Source organism: Leuresthes tenuis, unplaced genomic scaffold (genome assembly GCF_036924035.1).
Source record: "Leuresthes tenuis unplaced genomic scaffold, fLeuTen1.0.hap1 SCAF_4, whole genome shotgun sequence".
Lineage (NCBI taxonomy): Eukaryota > Metazoa > Chordata > Actinopteri > Atheriniformes > Atherinopsidae > Leuresthes > Leuresthes tenuis.
In genome coordinates this window covers 26292455-26313117 of record NW_027325358.1, presented here as the reverse complement: position 1 = coordinate 26313117, position 20663 = coordinate 26292455, and the positions used below count along the sequence as shown (strand labels likewise).

Below are 20663 nucleotides of genomic sequence, written 5' to 3'. Positions count from 1 at the left end.
TATTATTTAAGTGCCTTGAGATGACAATTGTTGTAATTTCAGTTTTTATTTAGATTTTAAACAGCATTCCCAACATATTTGAGTTGTGCACTATTAAAGATATAATGAGAAAATGATGTTGTGATAAAATGTTATAATAGCGTTTAGCAGCTGAAGTTGAAAAAATGGCTGTGGTAAGCAGCATCTTTAATATCATGCAAATTAGCTATGTACTACGCTGCCATTATTATTGTCACTAATTGACACTGTGACAACCTGTCCACTGTGAGAAAACTCTTGGTGGCTACTGTATTGTTCCATATGTGTAGAAGACTCCAGGAAATTGCTGGGTACACATTTAATTGAGTCTGACCTATTTAAATCCCAGATGAAAGGTCCCCATAGGTGCCAGGCTTAGGCTCTATATGCTCTGTACTTTATTCATTCTGCTCAAGGTCTCAGGTGAGGCAGTTACTTTACTTGAGAAGAGCGAGACATGAGTTCCCAATTTTAAAAATAGATTCTAAAGGCTCATTGAATGATTTACAGGGGGTTGACGAGAGGAAGGAGTCAACCTGCAATATTGCATCAGATTGTAAATGGCAATAAGTGCTTATGAGAAATGATGGACGGAAACATAAACGAGTGCAGTCGAGGTCATAGCTACAAGGGGTCTGAGAATTTCATTAGAATGTCCTGACACCTCCCAGACCTACTCACTTTTTGCATAATTTTTTTTCTCTCTTTTTCTTCTGATTGAATAGAAATTTATTGTCACGCAAATGCAGATTTGCAGGTGTGAGACATTTTGAAAGGACCTAATTTTATTTATTTATTTAGTTTAAGTAACAACACCAAAAATGCTGCTGGTGCAGGAAGACCAAAAGCATGAACTAACAGGAAGGGCAACGGCAATAACGATCAGGCACTGATATAAAGGAAGCCTTGAAGTTTGTGTACAGAGGAAGATAATGACTATCATTTGAAGCTTCATTTAGTCTAGTTAAAAGTTAAAAGCTTTGCCAACAGGCAGCATGACCACTCTCAACTTGAAATACAGGCCAGTAGAGCCCACAAGCAAAGAAAAACGCACTAATGACATCCATGGAGACAAATAAGACAGCCAGAATGTAAACGTGAACTGTGTGGCTGTGGGCTGGAGAAGATGACTGTCCTTTGTTTATCCGGGGACACATTTTGTCATTTTATTACTAACATGAACAGGAAATAATAGCTAAGAATAACCAATAGGCTTATCCGCTAAGTTGTAAGGTGTGTGTATCTACTCATTACTGAGCATTTATGCCCCAAGCAATAACTCTCTCTGAAGATTCAGTTAATCATGAACCTTCGGCTATGAATAGATATGTTAATATAAATGACCTGCTCCCTTCTGCTCTCTTTTAACTGGACTGTGTGTTTGTTTACAAGTAATGTGTGGAATTATTTCTTTCTTAATGCCATACATTCAAACTCATAATCATGATTACTAATTATACCTACCATCTCCCACACAACACTCTCCTTTCTTAGTGAAAGTGCTGGCAGACATTTCCACTTGTTCAAAAATGGTTTAAAAATGTATCAAGAGAAGATGCAAGCAGAGAGACTGGAGCCTCCTCTTTTACAGCCATACCTGTGTAGTATGCGCAGAATGTGGTTTTTAATTTTCTTGTTAAAAATGCACAGATCTTCATTAAAGAGTGAAGTGTGAAACAGCTTTGCCAAGGACACCGTTAAAACCCCGTACCATCACAAAGCCTGACTTTTGAACTTTTTATCGCTCAGGTATGCACGGTCCTTCTCCTCTTTGGTTTGGACTCTTCAGTCGTCTATTTTTCCCCCCAAAAAAGACCTGGACGGGTTCTTCTGACGATACACATTTCCACTGTATCTTTCCTAGATTCCTCCAAGTCCAGAGAAGTTGATGCCACCCCAGGATCAGGTTAACATAAGGCTTGTTTCCCCTTTTTGTCAATGTAACGCTGTATTGTGGCGCTTTCCCACCATAAGCCGTTTCCCGTGTGGTTATAAAAGCTTTTGACCTATAAATGACTGTTCTTGCAGTGAGGAATATATCCCTTATTGAGGGATGGAAGGTCTCACGTGTCCAACTTCAGGCTGCGCCCTTGTCCTTCATGTCTTCAGTTACATGTTCCTAACTGGAACACGTAAGAGGGAGCACATTACTCCTATCTTCGCGTCCCTCCACTGGCTGCCTGTGCATTTTAGAGTCCATTTTAAGATTCTTTTATTTGTTTTTAAATCTTTAAATGGGCTTGCCCCCCCTTGCCTCTCTGAGCTGCTCCATCCTTACACTCCTGCCCGGGGCCTCAGCTCAGGTGATCAGCTGCTCCTGGAGGTACTGAGGGCTAAATGGAAGCTCAGAGGAGATTTAAAGGAGAACTAAACTATGGAACGACCTCCCATTGTACATTACACAAGCCCCTTCACTGTCCATTTTTAAAACTCGTCTCAAAACTAATTTGTACTCCCTGGCTTTTAACCCGGCATGAGACGCTGTTTCTGTTTTTGCCTTGTTTTTATTGTTTTAATATTGTTCTTATGTTTTATGTCTTATACTTCGTGTTGTTATTCATGTACAGCACTTTGTTTCAGCCATGGCTGTTTTTAAAGGGCTTTATAAATTGAGAGTTTTTTTAACCTTTGATGATACTTTGTATTGTCAAGGGAGAAATATGCAAACGCATTCCAATCTTTCTCTGAGGAAAATTGCTTTTTAACAATCTAATGATTTTCCGATGCTTCAGTTGTTGAACTGTATGTCTTCTGCTCCTCAAATACTTTCAAGGAACCTTCGGATTATTAGTATCAGTGTTATTAACACTTCTGAGCAAAAGTGGATGTTTATGGACACATATTTTAAAGTTGATGAGACAAAGAGTTTGGGTTGATACTGGCTAAAACAAAAGTCAAAGTGAAAGCAGCAGCCACTGTGTGTTCTCTCTTTTTTTACATTTCATCTGCATTTTCCATCCTATTCTATTTCTGACTCAGGCTTGTAAACAAGTACAAATGAACTTGTGCCATTCTACCAGAAAACATTTAATTAAAAAAAAAAAACACTTATAAAATGAACTTATGTTAAATGTCGACTTTAAGTTCTGTTTGTGTAACCATTTGTTTGTCTTTTCAATTTACCGATTGCAGCTAGATCCAGATGATGCCTGGAAGTGTCCCCACTGTAAGCAGCTTCAGCAGGGCATGTTGAAGATGAGTCTGTGGACACTGCCCGACATCCTCATCCTCCACCTCAAGCGCTTCCGACAGGTGGGCGACAGTTGAAGTGGCTGTTGGTGAAGGCAGCTGCGCTAAATAATCTTCCGCTTGAACGTCCACATTTTAAAGATGCACTGATCAATAATCCTTTATGAAGAGTTGATCAAACAAAGATCCAGTGTACAACAAAGATGAGTGCAGTACATCCCTTTGGATTATTTAAAGTCTGGAATAATCCTTTATATTACATTAAGAGGTGTGGTTACAGAATACATTCAAAACAAAAAGGTTGGACTAATGTGACAGCAGTGAAAACATTTGTCGGAAAAAGGGTAATTGCATGATTTTTTTTTTTTAAAGAGCCTGTGAATTCCACAGATCTCTCAGTGAGGACATTTCCTGTGAAAGAAAGAAACCAGATAATGAGCCTAAAAAGAGAACTGGACCATATGGTGAAAGGCAGACAAGAGTTTGGAGGTGCTCATAGGAGTAATGGCTGTCACCCAATGAAGTGGCACGAAATGAACAGTCGGACAGCTTTAGGTCCTAAGTCTTTTGCATCAGATGTCATAGATTCAGAATGATTACTTTTAGTTGTGGGTTTCAGGTACCTCTAGGTAATGGCACAGCTTTGCTTTTGTTACCGTTTGTCCGTAGATTTTGAACTGAAAACAGTTCAGACTGTACTTCTGATTGCTTGTTTGCAGCATGTAAGTTTTCAACAGAGGAGTACTGAAAAGTAAAGTTGGGGAACAGAATAGCTTCCAAAGAACATGGAAGCTTAATAATGCAGGCAGAGGTTGGTGAGCTGAGATTAGAGGGGGTTGGAGCAGGAACCTCTCAATAATACCCCCAATGAATTCTCTGAAGAGAGCACAACGCTCCAGGAAGATTCACTAATGCCCACAAGGCTCAGAGAGCCTCCTTGTGATGTCAACCCCATCTGACAGTTTTTTTTTTTTTTTAAATAAATAAATGAATAAAGACTGTGGTATTTGGCCTAAATCTTCAAGCATTTGTTCTCTGCCACTTTTGTTGGTGTGTCCCACAGAGACTTGGAAGCTCTCCACGTCATATGCCTCTGTGGCTCTGGTGCTTAGATCCTGTTGTTCTGCTGCCACACTGCAAAAATTTAGCTTTCAAAACAGCAGGTATTGAATGGGGCATATGCTGTATATTTCTTCACATAAGCAGAATTATGTGCAAACAGTACAAGAAAAATATTACTTTTAAAGTTCTCTACCCTCAGACTCCCATAGATATCTCGCGAGTGACCAGTTTTAAGCGAGTCCATTGGCCTTGTAAGAAGGAGTTTCTTTGAACTTTGTTTTGAGTTTGATACTTGTCAACAATAATGACGAGCTTGAAACAGAAATGTTTAGAGTAGTTTCATTACCTCCATACCAGGGCCTTTTTAATGAGACTTAGTTATTGGTTCTGAGTGGTCGAGAATTCTTAGCATTGTACTACATCTTTCTGTCTCTGTCATGTGAGGGTTCCTTGTCATCCTCCTCATGCTCTTTGCGCCTTCGCTCACGCTCCTTTTTGCGCTCTGTGCCGTCTAAAATCCTCTACACTGCCTGGTCCTCGGTGAGGGGGAGCCAGTTAATACAAGTGTAACATCCACAATGACTCATATAACCTTTTGTTCCACTACACCTACATGTTGTACTATAAATGATATAGAACAGGGCATTTCATGCTGCATAGTCATTATTTTAGGTTTATTTTAGGTTTTATTGTAGTTTTGTTTATACATTTATATTCTTTATCATATATCGTGTTTAATCTTCATTTATACATCTGTTTGTCCATGCAGTTGGATCAGGCAATTCCGGGATCATTAAAGTTTTTCTGATTCTGGTTGAGCCACCCAGTAATAATGGCTTCCATAGTGACAAGAAGACAGAGTAACAAAATGTTCCTCTCTGATTGTTTTACTGCAGCTATGTTCTAAGGCGCTAATAGAATCTATCCCAAACATATCCGCTACCCGTAGAGATGTGTAACATGAACAGATTTTGAGTCAACACGGCTGAAGCAGACTTTCTGGTTATACTGTAGGCAGCTTTGATGGGTGCAGCAGTGCTCAGACTCCATTTAGGAAAGTTGGGGTTGAGCTATGCACTTCAGCAGAACTTAGACTTTAGTTGAAATGCAGAAGAAACGGGACTGAAGTGAAATTTCACCTCCTTTAAAAAAGCGCTGTTGTTGCCAAAAATGCATCTTTATAAAGATCAGAGCGAAAGAAAAGACTCCAGCGACTGATGCAAGTGAAATGCTCTGACAGAAAAATATCCTGGGAAGATATATAATATTTCATCTTTCTTCGATATTCAGTTTGCACTACCGTGATCAGAGCCTCTGTGCTGCCCTTCAAACAGAGCTTTTGTGGTCACTTCTTTGGATTTCTGGATGTCGGCCACCTCCTCTAGGAGAAGCCATTGTGAAGATCCATCATGTAGAAGGGCTCAGTCTTCCATGCTTCCTCCTCTTCCTCTTAACCCTCCGTCTTAAGCTGACTGAGGCACTCTCTCATTAATTCATCCGAGGGAGCCGTCTTGCTGTTGGACTCTTGGATGGTGTTTGTTTTTCGTTTTGGATAGGGGGACACAGGGTGACACAGAGCCTTGGGGTGTAGGTGCTGTATTGTGAGTTTTTATGTCCTATCATCAGTGGCACTTAACCTCCCTCTGTGGCTTCCCTGCGGCCAGCTTACTATTCCAAATCTATTGACTGGTTGGGCATATTTACCGTACCAGTCCAAAGTTTGAAAACACCAACCTGTTCTTTTAGAGTATTTTAACATCCTGCACCTTTATTCTACAACATCAGGCCCCCAAGAGAAAAGTAAAGTAGGAGAATATACATGTAAATCTCCACCTAATCAGCAAGCGAACAAGCTAACATACCATTAGCAAAATTACCTGAACTGCCACTCAAAAGGAGCGTTCCATCCACGTGGAGACAGTCGGTGGCAGTGACAGCTTATTCCCAGAGAGCAGAAATACTTAAAGAGGGAAGTCATTACTGCAGTATTGTTGCTTTTTCCAGTTGCAAAATGTTTTCACTTTTTTTTCTGGCATTATGGCACAGCTGTAATGATACAGAATATGATCCCTGCACCATCTTCTGTAATTTGTAGTTTCATTAACTCACTGTCCTGCATTTTCACGCTTGGAAAATGGGATTTTGAACATTTTGAAAATTATTTTCAGATAGTTTCCAAACTGCAAAATGAGTTAACTTTAGAAAGACCTTGAGAAAATAACGCCTTATATTTCTTTATTTCTTTTTTATGTTCCTTTGCTTTTGTTACATTTGATTAGCTGTCAGACTTCAGGAATGGTCTTACGTAATGACAAAAGAAAGGTTTTGTTTTGTTTTTACTATAAAGCCATCAGTGAGTCATTTCCCGACTCAGGTTTTACATCGAATACTAATTCCTTGTCTTACACTTCCTCTTGACTTTCTAAATCCCTTTAGTTTAGATCTAGTGCCATCATACCCTCTGATGCACAGCTCCACACGCTGACATTTGGGCAATGCACCCATTCTCTGAGAAATACTCAATCTGCCTCATATTACTTATTTGTATCCTTCTCACAAGATGTCCTCACTGTAGTGATTTAAGATGCTGCCTCTTCTGTCCTTCTTGGTTTGGTCTCTTTGGTCCACACAATAGATTCAATTTAGCAAATCTTACCTGAACTAGGGATTGGAAATTTTTCCAAAAATATGATCTCTCTGTATTTTTCAACAAAATGGCGATTCTCCTGATGTATTTCAGCATTAAGATGAAATATTTCATGTTCTATATTTCAGCATTTTCTTTATATGGGACATGTGTAGGCTTGTGTGAATATCTGGAAGTGTGCCCATGCAGGGTTTTCTACGTATGATGGAATCATGTCTGTTTTTAGTACAGGCCTGAGGGCCTACAGATCACTGGGATCCAATATTAAATTTAAGATACAATCTCTAATTTTATCAAAATCTTAATCTGTTGATCATATTATGTGTAAACTGTTGCCAGTAAATTTTCTTAGATGCAAGATGTTGTTCCATCTGTTTTCCAGGCTTTTGTTGCCCCCATTTCAACCTCTTTGAGATGTGTTGCTGCCATCAAATTCCATACGGTTATGTTCTATTGCAAAAGTTTTTGTTTATGAAACCTGTAAAGTTTTACACAGCACCCCTACTTTTTTGGAAATTGTGTTGTAAAATGATTCTGGAGGACGTGTATAGACACAATTCTTAGCCGTGGTCAGCCTGCAGCTGCTCTAAAGACGTTGGAGGAAAAACTCTTGCATCTTACTGGCACTCCTATTAAATGAGAGCAAAGCCACTCTTTGTCGATGACGCTCTTGAATTTAACGTGATTTACTCTTTAGAAAAAAGCACATAGACAAAGTCGCTAAGAAACAACAAACGAAGAGAAGTTGTAAGAGAGACTGCGTCTGACTATGTCGATCACCAACACGGGAAAAGTGGAATGCGGCAACCAAAACAGAATATTGCAAGCAGTAATGATACTCATTAATCAGCAGGGACATTCATCCTTCAGCTGAAACCTTTCTCTCTCTAACAGTTCTCAATACTTTTAGGTTTGGGTTTAGTTTGGTGGGAAAACTTGTCAGTTTGCTTTCTATAAGAAATAGCTTCAACTGGGGAAAATAAGTCAAATAAATCTGTGCTTAACTGTTTTTAACAATCACATTTCTAACATTAGAATGAGCAGAATGCCAAGCGGTCTGAATACTTTTTGAAGCAACTTTACACTATGCTCTGTAAAACAGGTTGGTGAACGGAGAAACAAGCTGTCAACTCTGGTACGATTTCCCCTGACTGGTTTGGATATGGCTCCCCATGTTGTGAAGAGAAGCCAGAGTGTGAAGAATCTTCACCTGGGGCAATCAAATTCCCGGAAACAACCCTCAGGCCAGCACCACCAGCCTGCTGACATGAACCTGCCCCTCGATTATCTATATGACCTCTACGCTGTGTGCAACCATCACGGAGGAATGCACGGAGGACATTATACTGGTACGGAACTATGTATACATTTTTAAAACTTTGTATCATATATTTTTGCAACATTGTACCATTCACTACATATCTGAAAGCTGATCAGACCAGTCCTTTATGATAATACCCTGAATAATTCCACAGAGAACATTAGTTATTTTTTGCTAAGTCTAAGTCTGTCCTTCATATTTTATTTCCTTGTATCCTTGTGCATTTAGTCAGTAGTTTTATAAAATTCCCAACATATATGTATAGATATATATATATATATATATATATATATCTATACATATATCTCATTCTGACATAGAGGGACCAGATTCAGGACACCTCAGCGACGGGTGCTTGGTAGAGAGATGTAGTGTATCGCATGTGGCACCATGAATGCATACAAATGTGTCCTCAGTCGAGGGTTTTACAGAGTGATAATAAGCTTTATTGGCCTTTAAGAACATTGTGGCCAATCGGCCTACTTTACTCTGAACTTTCAAACTTTTCCACTGAATCTATATTGGCTAATTTCTACAACACAAAACAACAATTAAGTGTAACTGTGTGGCATTCAATCCACTTTCAGTGTGGTGCTTTGAAGGAATTCTAAGAAGATTTTGACCAAGTGTTAATTCTTTCTTTTCAATGTTTGTCCCTTTTATAAAGCAGTAACAATAATATTTTTTTTTTAAAAAACTCTGATTTTTATATGGCCACAGATTAAAATAAGACAATAATAAGTTGGTCATTGCTGTGCATGTCACACACTCAGCTTCCCATGCATCACTTAAACATGAAAACATGGGTATTTTCTTTCTGTAGTTCGTCCGTGAATTTAAATTTACATTTCTCTACATTTTTCGCTGTGGATGGCGGCACCATGTGCTGTTTAAACAGAGAAACTCGAGCTGAGGGCAGTCACTGCTGCTCATCATGGTGCTTATCAACTGAATGTTTGAAGATGGAAGGCGATCGACCAATGATGGCGATTTTCTATAGTCGGAGACTGTGCAAGAAGGTGGGACATAAAGAGAGAGATCCTGTCCAAAACTTGTACTTTGTCTTCGCCTCTCCCCCACTCACTTCCACTCGATCCGTGCTGTAGGGCTATGAGGAGAGCCAGTGTATAATAATAACAGAGTATGGAGACTGAAATGCAACACAAATCCAATGTAAACATATTTGAGGCTGAGATTGGAGCAAAATCCAAGACGATTTTGAAATTCCACACGGACGCAATTTTTCCCTCTGAAAAAGAGGACATATCTGGATAAAAGAGGACATCTGGTCAACCCCATCTGACAGTGATTGGCAACAGCGACCAGGCAGCCACTGAAAATACCAGTATTATGAAGATTTCATAGATTTTATTGTCATAGGACAATATTCTGTTCAAAACAGAACATAGAAAACACATCAGTTGTTAAAAGTGAGACATTTTACTGTTTCATGGAGAATATTATCCCATCTTGGATTTGATGTCAGCAAAAACTCCCAAAACAGCTCCATCCCTTCTCCTTATAAGAGCAGTCTGTAAACACCTGGGATCTTAGGAGACCTGTTTCTGAAACTTTGGGAGAGGGATGCTGTCTGATGTAGGTTTCTGGCTGCTCAACAGTCCTGAGTCGTCTTTGTGGTATTTTGTTTCACAATTGTTTTCAGCTGGTGAAAGGTCTGGGATGATGGCAGGTCAGTCCAGCACCTGAATTCTTTTACTACAAAACCATGCTGTTGCAGTATGTGGTTTAGCAATGTCTTGATGAAATATCCAAAAATGCAATATGTCGTCTGGATGGAAGCAGTTGTTGCTGTTAAACCTGTATATACACCTCAGCGTTGATGGTGCCTTTCCAGCTGCCAGGTCCATAAGCGCTAATGCTCCCCAATACCATCACATCTAAAGGTTTTCGAAATGATTGCTTGTAACAAGCCAGATGAGCCCTCTCCTCTTTATTAATTTTAGATGAAAGTCTTGTTTTACATTGAAGGATATTACTCTTTGGTACCACTTACCTTTCCAATGCCAATGCTTTTCAGAAGTTGTACAGCCTTCAAATTGAAAATGGGCCTATATTTATCTGGAAATGGTCTGCAAAATCTAATTTTCAATTGAAAATCTTTGCGTTCTGTTTTTATTCACATCTTATACAGCGTATCAGCCTTTTTTGGAAATGGGGTTTTACACTAAATAATAATAAATCTAAAACAATAACAGAGACAGATTAAAAATGAAGGGAGTTGGGAGTTCTGAGATGAAGTAAACATTCCATCCAAATAGAGCATTTCTACAGAAGTCAAACCTAAATGACCTCCTACATTTCTATATGCTGTAAGTCTTGTTTTTTTTTTTTTTTTTAAATTGTCCCAATTGCCTGAGGGGGAATATTTTTCGTCTATAATGTTAATTAATTATTCATAACCTCTATGGCAGCCTTCTAGCTTTCATGAGATACTTGCTAGTCCAAAAATGTTCAATAGGATTGCATGATCTGTCTGTATCTGCAGGGGTTTGCTGGAATAGATAAAGCAACTGTGAGGCTAGAATAAAGGAAAACTGAAGAGGAGGCAGCAGTCATCTCCATCACAGCCTCTGTGCACAGTTCCATACAGTGGAACAGCGGTGTATATGACTGCATCTTGTTGTTTCAATCTTTAGTAGCCTGGAGTGGGAGCATTGTGCTCTATAACATGAACACAGTGGTGTGCTGTGTCGCTTACCTTTAATAAACACTGAGTATAGCCTCCTGCTGTCATCTGTCAGGGAGCAAATAAACAGAAAGCTACAATTTTTCTGCTCTGGGAAAAGAAAAAAAAAAAGATTTTATGTTAGATTGGTGCTCTGTGTGATGTAGATAGTAGATATTTCCAGTGTTTGAACAACTTCTCTTTTACTGTTTACTGTACTGTTTTACTGTACTGTTGTACTGTCCTTCTGTGTCCTTAGTTTTAATTTTAAAGTTACTGCAGGGGAGCGCCATGTGTTTTATGTACAGTTCTTCTATGTATTTGTTTGAACACAACAGTTGAGCTCAGTGTTACAGAGGCACACTGACAATTTTTGGAGAAAATGATCAATTGCTTGGTCTCCTCGTGGAATTTCTTAATGGTATCAGTGGACATTGTATTGTTTTACTTCATTTCAGCATTTTTTAACTATGTCATTAAGTTGCACTTATTAAAGTGTCCCTTGTTTATACCTTTCCCCTTTTTGATTCAGCTTACTGTAGGAATTCAGTGGATGGCCAGTGGTACAGCTATGATGACAGTAGCGTAGACCTGGTGCCAGAGGAGGAAGTATGTACCAGAGGAGCTTACATCCTTTTCTACCAGAGACGAAACACCATTCCTCCATGGTCAGCCAGCAGCTCTGTTAGAGGTATGTTATCAAAGGACAAGCGAACCGTGTGGCATGAAAAGTGTAATGGATAAGCTTTTGCAAATGTCATAGAACATAGAGATGTTAAAAGGCAAATAATATGTGAACTTAAAACACAAGCTGCAGCCTCTTCTACATCTCCTGCCTTTGCTTTCTCTGTAACAAGAACACAGTTGTGATCCTTTCGCTGAGGCACGTGGGAGTTGTGGATGAATCTGGCAAGATCATTTTAACATTCCCCACCCTTGTTTTAATCCACCAATCGTGTACCTCGCAGTCACAAACTTACTGGTCCTGTTCTTGTTAGACCTTTTCATTGATGAAATATGCAATAATAAATAATAACCCAAAAAGTAGTTTGTTCAACTCTGCATGAAGAGGGAGGCAGAGTTTTACCAGACAAGGTGTGCGTTTCTATTCCCTTTAATTAATTTTTTATTCATTTATGTCTGTATTGTTTTTCTTTTCTTTTTTTCCCCAGACTACTGAGTCACAACAAGGGGAAAGAAAAAAAACTAGCAATAAGACGAACATTCCCTCATTTTGATCTTAACACTGATAATGTCTGAGCCAGTCACAGTAACAGAGCTACATGATACAATTATCTCAGTTTTAGCACAAACTTTAGTCGCAGACGTATTAACAGCATTGCACTTTTAACGTACGGGCTTCCACCTCATTGGCACAAAGAAAAACATTGTGCGCTTCTATGCGGGAAGACAGCATCTCTGAATCAGCTGGGAAAAGTACATTTCAGTTTATACCGTTCAAAAGCTGCCTCCGGCAGAAAAACAACTATATTTTACTCTATTCTGCCCCCCCGTCATTTTATATCCTTGCAGCTGAAGATGTTTTATTTGCGGGAGAACCAGTTTGCTCATATTGTTCATGTTTGCTACTGCTCCCCCTTCCTTTTTTCTTTTTACAGACTCTCAAGGAGACTCGACTCACATGTTATGTTGTGGTTTCAATAACAGTATAGCAGTTATAACAGTAACATGTGATCTGTCCTCAGAGGATCTGAGTTGGATGTTTTTGCTATGTAATACATAGATGCTTTTTATGTGACATCATAGATATTGCTTTTTTTGTTGTTAATATTTTATTCTCCTTTTTTTTTCTCTGAAAAAAAAAAACATCTTTTAGCAATCAGCCCTAATTTTTTGTGATCCCGAGCAACAGCTCTGCCGTAGAATTTGTCTTTACAAAGACAATGATGTGTATTTTTCATTGACACAGCCACAGAGGGGTTCATTTTTTTTGGCAGAGGTTCTAGTTTTCTCTGGTTGTGGTACGCTGGACTGCATTATTTTTAAAAGGTGCTCCTAATATTTTGTCCTCCCATTATCAACATATGAGGGAACTGAATATTGTGAACATATTTCAATGTGAAGTGCTGCAGTACGACCCGACCTCCCACTGTGAGATAAACGTGAAGCTGGTGCGCTGCACACACAGCTATGAGCTCCAGTACGATATGAAGTCCAAGCATGTCTTAAGACACGTGTAAGTGGCACAGATGTGCACCTAATGGATTTAATTGTTGTATCAACAACAAATTCTGCAACAATATTCTGTCTGTAAGCTTAATATTATTTATTATACAGGCATTTCACAGTCAGTAACAACATCAAACCATGGAGTCTGGAGCTAAATGTGGATCGGGACATGGGTCGTTAACATCTGTCTGATATCTGATCCGTGATTGATGTCAGTATGAGAGCCCGATACCATTATTAGATTTGTAAATACATGTAAATACACTGATCAGCCAGTGATTCAGAAAATCTTTGACATCCTGTGTGTTGGATCTGTTTTGGGTTTCAGTTACTCTTTGTGTCCCCTGTTTGGATGAACGACACTGCACATTGATACATAACAGTGATCAAACAACTAATTATGATCAATCAGAGGCTTCCTCAGCTCTGCCACAAAAAGTAAAGTATAGGAAGTCATTCCTGCCCACAGCAGTAACTCTACACAATGACTTTTCAGTAGTGACCACATGTTCTTGCTTCTTTATGTTCTAAAATACTTTCCCCTTTTTGGATCAAAGGAGAATGAGCTGGGAAAGTCCGTGTGTTCATCTTCGTCTCCCTGTAACTTCCTGCTATGTCACTTGTACTTGAGCTTCAGCTTTCTTGTATTTTTCTCCTAAATTGGAGGCTGCCGCTTTCTGTATACCTTCTGTTGGACTTTTTGTGACACCATCTCTAATCAAAGGTTGCTTTTGCTTGTTATTGTCCTTTTGTCCATCTCTATGTGAGGTAAACAGTTGATTAGTCCTTCCCAGTCGTCTTTAAAGGGAGCGTTTTGCTCCCTACAGTTTCGAATCTTCCTTAACCTAGCACAGTTCACTTCAGAAAGAAGTTGGAACACAGCACTTTTTGTGTAATGTTCTGATTTACATCCTGTGTTTGCCAAATTTCTGCCCTTGTTAAATGCCTTAACTGTTCCAATCTGGGTTCAGCACCTGTGTATGTGTGTATCAGGTGATATCGATGTCAAAGCAACCATAGAGATGCGCAGCAGCACACTCACGCACACATGAATATTTTGTTATGGGTGCGTGCGTTGTTACGTGCAGATTGTATTTCACGCGTGACAAGAAGCTGCGTACGTATGAAGCAGCGTGTGCACCTCGGTCTGTCACTGTTTGACAAATGTTGTAAAGCGTTCACACTTACGTGCGGTCACAGATTCTGATCCTACGTGGCCAGAAGTTGATCTGCACCGTGCGCACCACTCCGCCCGCGTACATGAACGCGTCGCAAAGTTGTTCTGCGTTTCATTTTCATCCAGTAGATGGTGCAATCGATCCAATACGAGATACAGACCTATAGGCTTTTGAGTCATTTGTTCAGTGAAGACAGAAAGAGTTCTGTTTCTTTTACTTTGCTTTCTCACATAAGACACAAAATCAATGGCAAACATTTGTAATGCTGGGCTTACACCAACTGACAGTCTTTAGGAGTCTAACTGGAGTCTCGGTGCGCTCCCGTCATCTCGATCGTTAAGTTTAAAATGGTAATCTGCAGTCTGCGACCGCGTTTCATACCAGTCTTTCCCTAGTCTTGGGCTTGGATCATATCAAACGTGTTTAATATTATCGCAGGTCGCAGTGAAGTAACACAATCAACAACCAATAGATGAGCACTGACAAAATTGGAAACAGGAAAGCAGACAGTCAGTAACAAACATGTTGGCAGACGTAGAAGAACGAGAGACAAGCAGACTGTCCAAAAGGAGGAACAACTGGTGTCACCTCCAGTTCCCTTTGTAGGACAGACAGACCTTGCCGTCCATATAGCCAAGGCCATGCCCATATTCTGTGGCGTTTTCTCTTCTTTTTGTTGGGTTTTTCACTACAAACCACTGCACAGACAAGTGCAGCTGTAGTTAAAAGCTACTGCTGCTCCATTTTTGTAAAACTTCTGCTGAGCATGATGGGGAAAAAATTGCATGATGGGAAAAAAAATCTAAAAAATCTAGTTGTAGTCTTATAAATAGTGACCCTACAAGATTCACAGTCTTTGAAAATCTTTAGTCTGAGGATAGTCTGGGACTAAAAACTCTAAACACTAGTCTTTAGATGTGAGCTGATAGTCTTTCAGAGTCTTTTCAAAGTCTTCTGGTGTGTGGGTAGCGTAATTTAACCACGCCTCCACAGGTAACCGCTGGAGAGGTGCGTTAGCTTTAGGCACCTGAATAGCTGCAACACACTCCTGACCGATGAGAGTCTAATTGTATATATATTATTCGATGTACCCTAATTGAGAAAACACGGGCAGAAATTTAGTAACTTTGATACTGTTTTTTTTTGTTTCTGAGAAAAATAATAAATAAACAAATCTTCAAGGCAGTACAATAGGATCATGCTGTATGTAACCATAGAAACTGGCACAGAATTAATGCTTATTGAAATGGACAATCCACAGTTTCCCTCTTGTCAGTTTTCACAAACATACTCCAGGGTATGCAGCAAATCTATTGTCCTTGTACCAATAACAACACTTTTAATTAAAAGGGAAAGCTGTTTTGTAAAGATTTTTCAGAGAAAAAAAAAACTAACAAAGATTCTTGATCAATTTGATTTTCCTCTTTGCATGAAAAGAAAACACACCAGCTCAGAAATCTGTGATAAATTGTTTTTTTGTTTTTTTTTGTATACAACAGGGATGAGAGTGCATTAAAAGATTATTGGTTATTCAGTCACCAGCTGAGTTAGTTTAACCTTGAACATAAAATCTAATGTTTCTAATATTGCGGTGGGAAGGAAGTTGTGGTTTGACTAATTAGTTTTTTGTTTTTTTTTAAAGACCAACTAAGGAAATAATGCAATTATAATTAGCTCTGTTTTTAAGTGTTTTAGTATAGAAGAAAGCCATAAGGCTAGTGCTCATCCAAAGACTTCTCTGCAGGAAGCTGCAGGTTTCAGGTCACAGGTCGGGAGCAACCAGCTGGTTTGGCATTTTCTCTGACCAGTGTCAATGAAGCAGGTCCAGAGCCTTATAATATCAGTCTTTGTGAAGCAGGCAGAGATTGCAGTCAAACAGTTCAGTGCAACTGCTGTTATGATCATGTGTACAGAGTATGAATTTGTTTAAAAATAAATAAATTAACAAGTCTTTTGAAATCACAGATATAAAAGAGACTCTCTGCAATTTCTTAAGACTCATTCAGGCAAATGCAGTTTTCACTTCCTGTTTTTCAACAAGTTTATGACTGAATAATTAGGAGATAATCTCTCAAAATAACTTAATGACGAAAATACATTTTCCATTTTCAACATATGCTGTATAAATCATGGACGTAGCCATCTGCTGGCGGGCATGAAGCCAATGCAAATGGATTTTAAATGCAATACTGTAGACAGCCACCAGGCACGAGCTCGAAAACATCGATCGCTTCAATTTACTCCCATTCAGAAGAATGTCAACCTGGTGAAAGAGTACCGTAAATTCCGGACTATAAGCCGCTACTTTTTTCTCAGGCTGTGAGCACCGCGGCTTATAATACGTTGCAGCTAATATGTTTTTTTCCTTTTTTTTCATGCCACCAAAAACATTTGCCTCGTAACAGACAATAAAATTAACGTTCTGAGGCTGTTCAATTCAGACACTGAAAAAGATGACTTTGATGGTTTTAGTGCGCAGGAAGAAGATGAAGAAGGCGATCAAAGACTTTTCCTGGTAAACTTTTTTTTTTTTTTTTTACCAACTGTGTTACAGGCACTGTTCGAAAAAAAAGCATTTACGCCACTTATTTGTGCCTGGCGTAAATGAATGACATCACAAAAAGTTCTTCCTTTCAATTATATACAGTTTATGATACCCACATAAAATTAGTCTTTAAAAGAAGAAGAAAAATAGCAGCATCCTTTCAGTTATATTACTGAAACACACTTATAGTATTGAATGTGTCCCCTTTCTTTCCATGGACCTTAAAGATGCTAGATAGTCCTTTTTCAGTTCTATGACTTTGTAAAGGGGGAAAGGAAAACCTATTTCTGGCCATATGTGTGAAGGGAAGACAAAATCTCTTATCAATAAGATACAACCGAAGTCATCCACTAACAAACCACAAAAAAGAGAGATAGTTGAAAAGCAGCACTAGAAACTTAACCCACTTTCACAGTAACCTGTCCCTGGACATCCCCAGATCTGGTATAAACAGAGATCCGATAGATACCTTTGCATTGTGTGGCCTTCTCAGGAATCATGGGAGAGCACTAAACCTGTAATGGAGACGTGCACGTGAAGTAATCTTGGGCTTTTCTGATGTTTCATGTTGGAACAAACCGACATAGACTGATAGTTCAGAGTTGCAGAGCATAAAAGTCTGTGATAAGTATATCCCAAATATCACAAATACAGTGCAAATGTTTTTTCTGTAGGTGGTCCAAGACTACATGAGAGGGTTTTCCCTCTGAACATATTTCAGTGAGGAGGTAAAAGTTGCCACAGGTAATAACAGATGCAGGTGTGCTCTTTATGAAAAAACTTTCTCATTTTCAAATTTCTCATTTTAAATCTGTATGTACACACAGATGGTGGCGCACAGTTAGCGATATTCTGTATTTTCAGTCCACACATTAACATCACCGTCAGAATATGTGAAAATCTTCAACATGGGTGGAGTTTCACGAAAAAAATTTTTTGTTGTTGTTGTTTATTTGCTGTAGAGTTTTTAAAGTCTGTATCTTCTTCTAACTTATTGTCCAGTTTCCTCAATTTTCTGAATGACGCACTGCAAACCTTGAAGAAAATGACAAGTTTTAAGCTAATAGCTCCATGATAATCACTTGGCTGGTGCAAAGAGTTCCAATCTGGGTTCAGCATAAAAGTTTTATTTCCGGCAAACTGATTATTTGTTATAGATCCAACTAAAACAATCGGAACTAATGTTGTGTCTTTGTGTTATGTTGTGACAGGCTAACAAGTTGAAACTGGTCCATGGAGGTCCCTGGAAAAAAAATGTCGCCTTGAATGCAGCAAATGCTCTAAAATCTCAATGTTCTTGTTGCATTAATGCTGCCATCATAGAATTGTAAATTAGTTCTTAATGCACTGTCGTCTTAGGAGTTAAAGATGAAGAATCTCTGGCTAAGACTTGCTGTCTTGTCCTTTATCCATTGAAATTTCTCCAGATTTCTTGCATCGTTTTAATGTTATGCACTGCAGAGGAATAAATACGGAAGTCCCTTCCAGTCTTTCTTCAAGATCTGTTGCTCTTCAGCTCATTGGTCCTCAAAGACCTCTTTCGTGGATGCTGCTTTTATAGCAAATATCTATTCTAATCACTCATTACCAGATCACAGTTGCCCCCATCCCAACTTTTTAGGACTCTGCCGTGGGCTTTTTATGCATAAATGCATTTGTTTTGAATAAAGCTCACAAACCAAACCGTTACCCATCTTGGGTTCATACTGTCTGCTCTGAAATAAAAGTCAAAGTAAATACAGAAATTATCTTTTTTTTTCTTTCCCATACTGTCACAACTTTTTCTGATTTGAATCTGATCTGATTACCTTTTTTTTTTTTTTTTTAAAGAGCGCTGGTGCGCATCATCAACAGCTGTCTATCGGCAATCCTGTCTCCATCATGCATGTACACGCACTCTTTGATTTATTTCCAAATGATTCTTCATATAACAGCTTTTTCCAGATTTGGGGTTTTGATTTAGATTGTGAGCAGCACTGTTGTGCAGTGGTTAGCACAGCAAGAATATTCCTGGTTCAAACCTCAGCTGGAGCCTGTCACTTTAGCGTTTGCATGTTCTCTCTGTACGCTTCCTCCCATAGGCTGACAAAGGCTGAAAAAATGCATGTAAGGTCAAATGGAGATTCTTTATTGATCGAAAGTGTGAGTAGTTTGCATGGTCGTTGGTCTTGTTTGGGTCTGTGATGGACCGGTGAGCTCTTCAGGATGTACCCCCCTCTCGTGCTTTGACAGCTGGGATGCGCTTTAGCCCCTGCGGCCCTGTACTGCATGAGGTGTGAATGGAAAAACTGAAACTGCAGTCGTGTTGTACCATTAAATGTAGTCCTCCATCAGCTGTAATCAAATTCAGATACACTATAGTAATCTTCCTCTTCTCATTTCATATTACTTTGACATTTAAATTTAGACATCCTGCTTCAGTGGTGACTGCAACATCATTCAACCCCATTTCAGGCAAGGCAAAGCCATAAATTTTAGATAGATAGATGATTTTATTTATCCCTGAATGGAAATTGGGTTGTCATCGCAGTCCGGTATACTGGCTGCATTCCATGTTAAAAGCAGCAACACAGTTGTAAACTTTTTTTTTTTTTTAACTAAGAAGCAAGTTTGTAAAGATTCAAAAGTCAGACTAAATTGAAGTTAAATATCTCCAGTTGTAGCCATGGCTGTTCAGTGAAGGCCATGCAGAGATGGATCTCAGAATTGTCAGAATGTTTCAAATCATTAGGGTATTAACCTTTATCTTTGTGATCTGTCCTGTGCTTATCCTCTTAAGGATGATTTGTTACTTGTCCAAATAGCCAATAAGGACCCAGGTTATGTGCAACTGTGAAAGTCGGGAAGAGCTCTCTTCTTCACAGAATGCACTTAACCTGGTTCTGTTTGTTTATATTGTCAAGGCACTGCAACCAGTTAAGTGTTGCTGTAAAACCTGCTTTATGCCCTCTTCAGCTTGGTACAATCAAAGTAACCTTCAGGTGTAAAACATCAGGGGAAGATTATGAAATGCACAGATTTGCAGTGGGTTGTTTAAGTCACACTAAAGAGTAGAAAATCAAAGCTCAATCCTGCGTTTGCTTTGGTGTGTGTTGTAAGTGAATAACAAACAAAACACTTATACAGGCTAGATTGTTGTTGAGGGGAGTGCCAAATATGAGAATAACTGGGGAAGAAAATGACATAACACTACAAATTTAAACCTAAGTCATACAGTGGTTATTGTAGGGCTCGGGCATAGATCTTTGTATGCATAGTGGTGCCCCTTAATGCATAACTACGTATTTTAGCTTCCTTCTGCCACAAGGGGGCAGTGTTGAAAATATGGGGATATTGGTAATAAATTGTAGACATTCTCTATCGGCTTGGTAAGTGATGAGAGAAGCTTTTTTAATGAACCAATACGTTTTTTTTGGTGCCAGCACTCAGCAACTGTCCCTGAGGTTTTCTAAGCTCAGGACTGGGATGATATAATTAACTTTGGTTTCCAGCCTGCCATCACTATTCCTCTGTTGTAGCACCACATCATGTACAAACACCTAATTAACAAAAACACTTTTGCCATTATAAATAAAATTGAAAGAAAAGAACAATTCAAAATGTGTTTTTACTATGATAAAATTGGGGGCGACAGCGGTTAATGTAAGTGAATAAGTGAGGAAAACGAGATAAAGTTCAGGAACAAGACACAGGAACAGATTAACCAGACAAGATTTTACTGTTTGAGGAAAAAAAACATGATGATAAATGAATGCAGACTTGTCTTTCTTGTTGCTTTTGATAATGATCCACTCTCCCTCTGCTCTATGTAGGCTGTGAATCTGGGA

At 39.0% G+C, this 20663-nt stretch overlaps 1 protein-coding gene across 1 annotated transcript in view; it reads left to right on the top strand.

The window, feature by feature from the left end:
- Positions 1–20663, top strand: part of usp43a (ubiquitin specific peptidase 43a) — a 110306-nt gene that overhangs the window by 82082 nt on the left and 7561 nt on the right. Inside the window, exons 12-14 of the mRNA XM_072383456.1 lie at positions 3151–3270; positions 8019–8265; positions 11456–11614. Of these exons, the coding sequence (XP_072239557.1) occupies positions 3151–3270; positions 8019–8265; positions 11456–11614 (526 nt within the window). The remainder of the gene's footprint in view (positions 1–3150; positions 3271–8018; positions 8266–11455; positions 11615–20663) is intronic.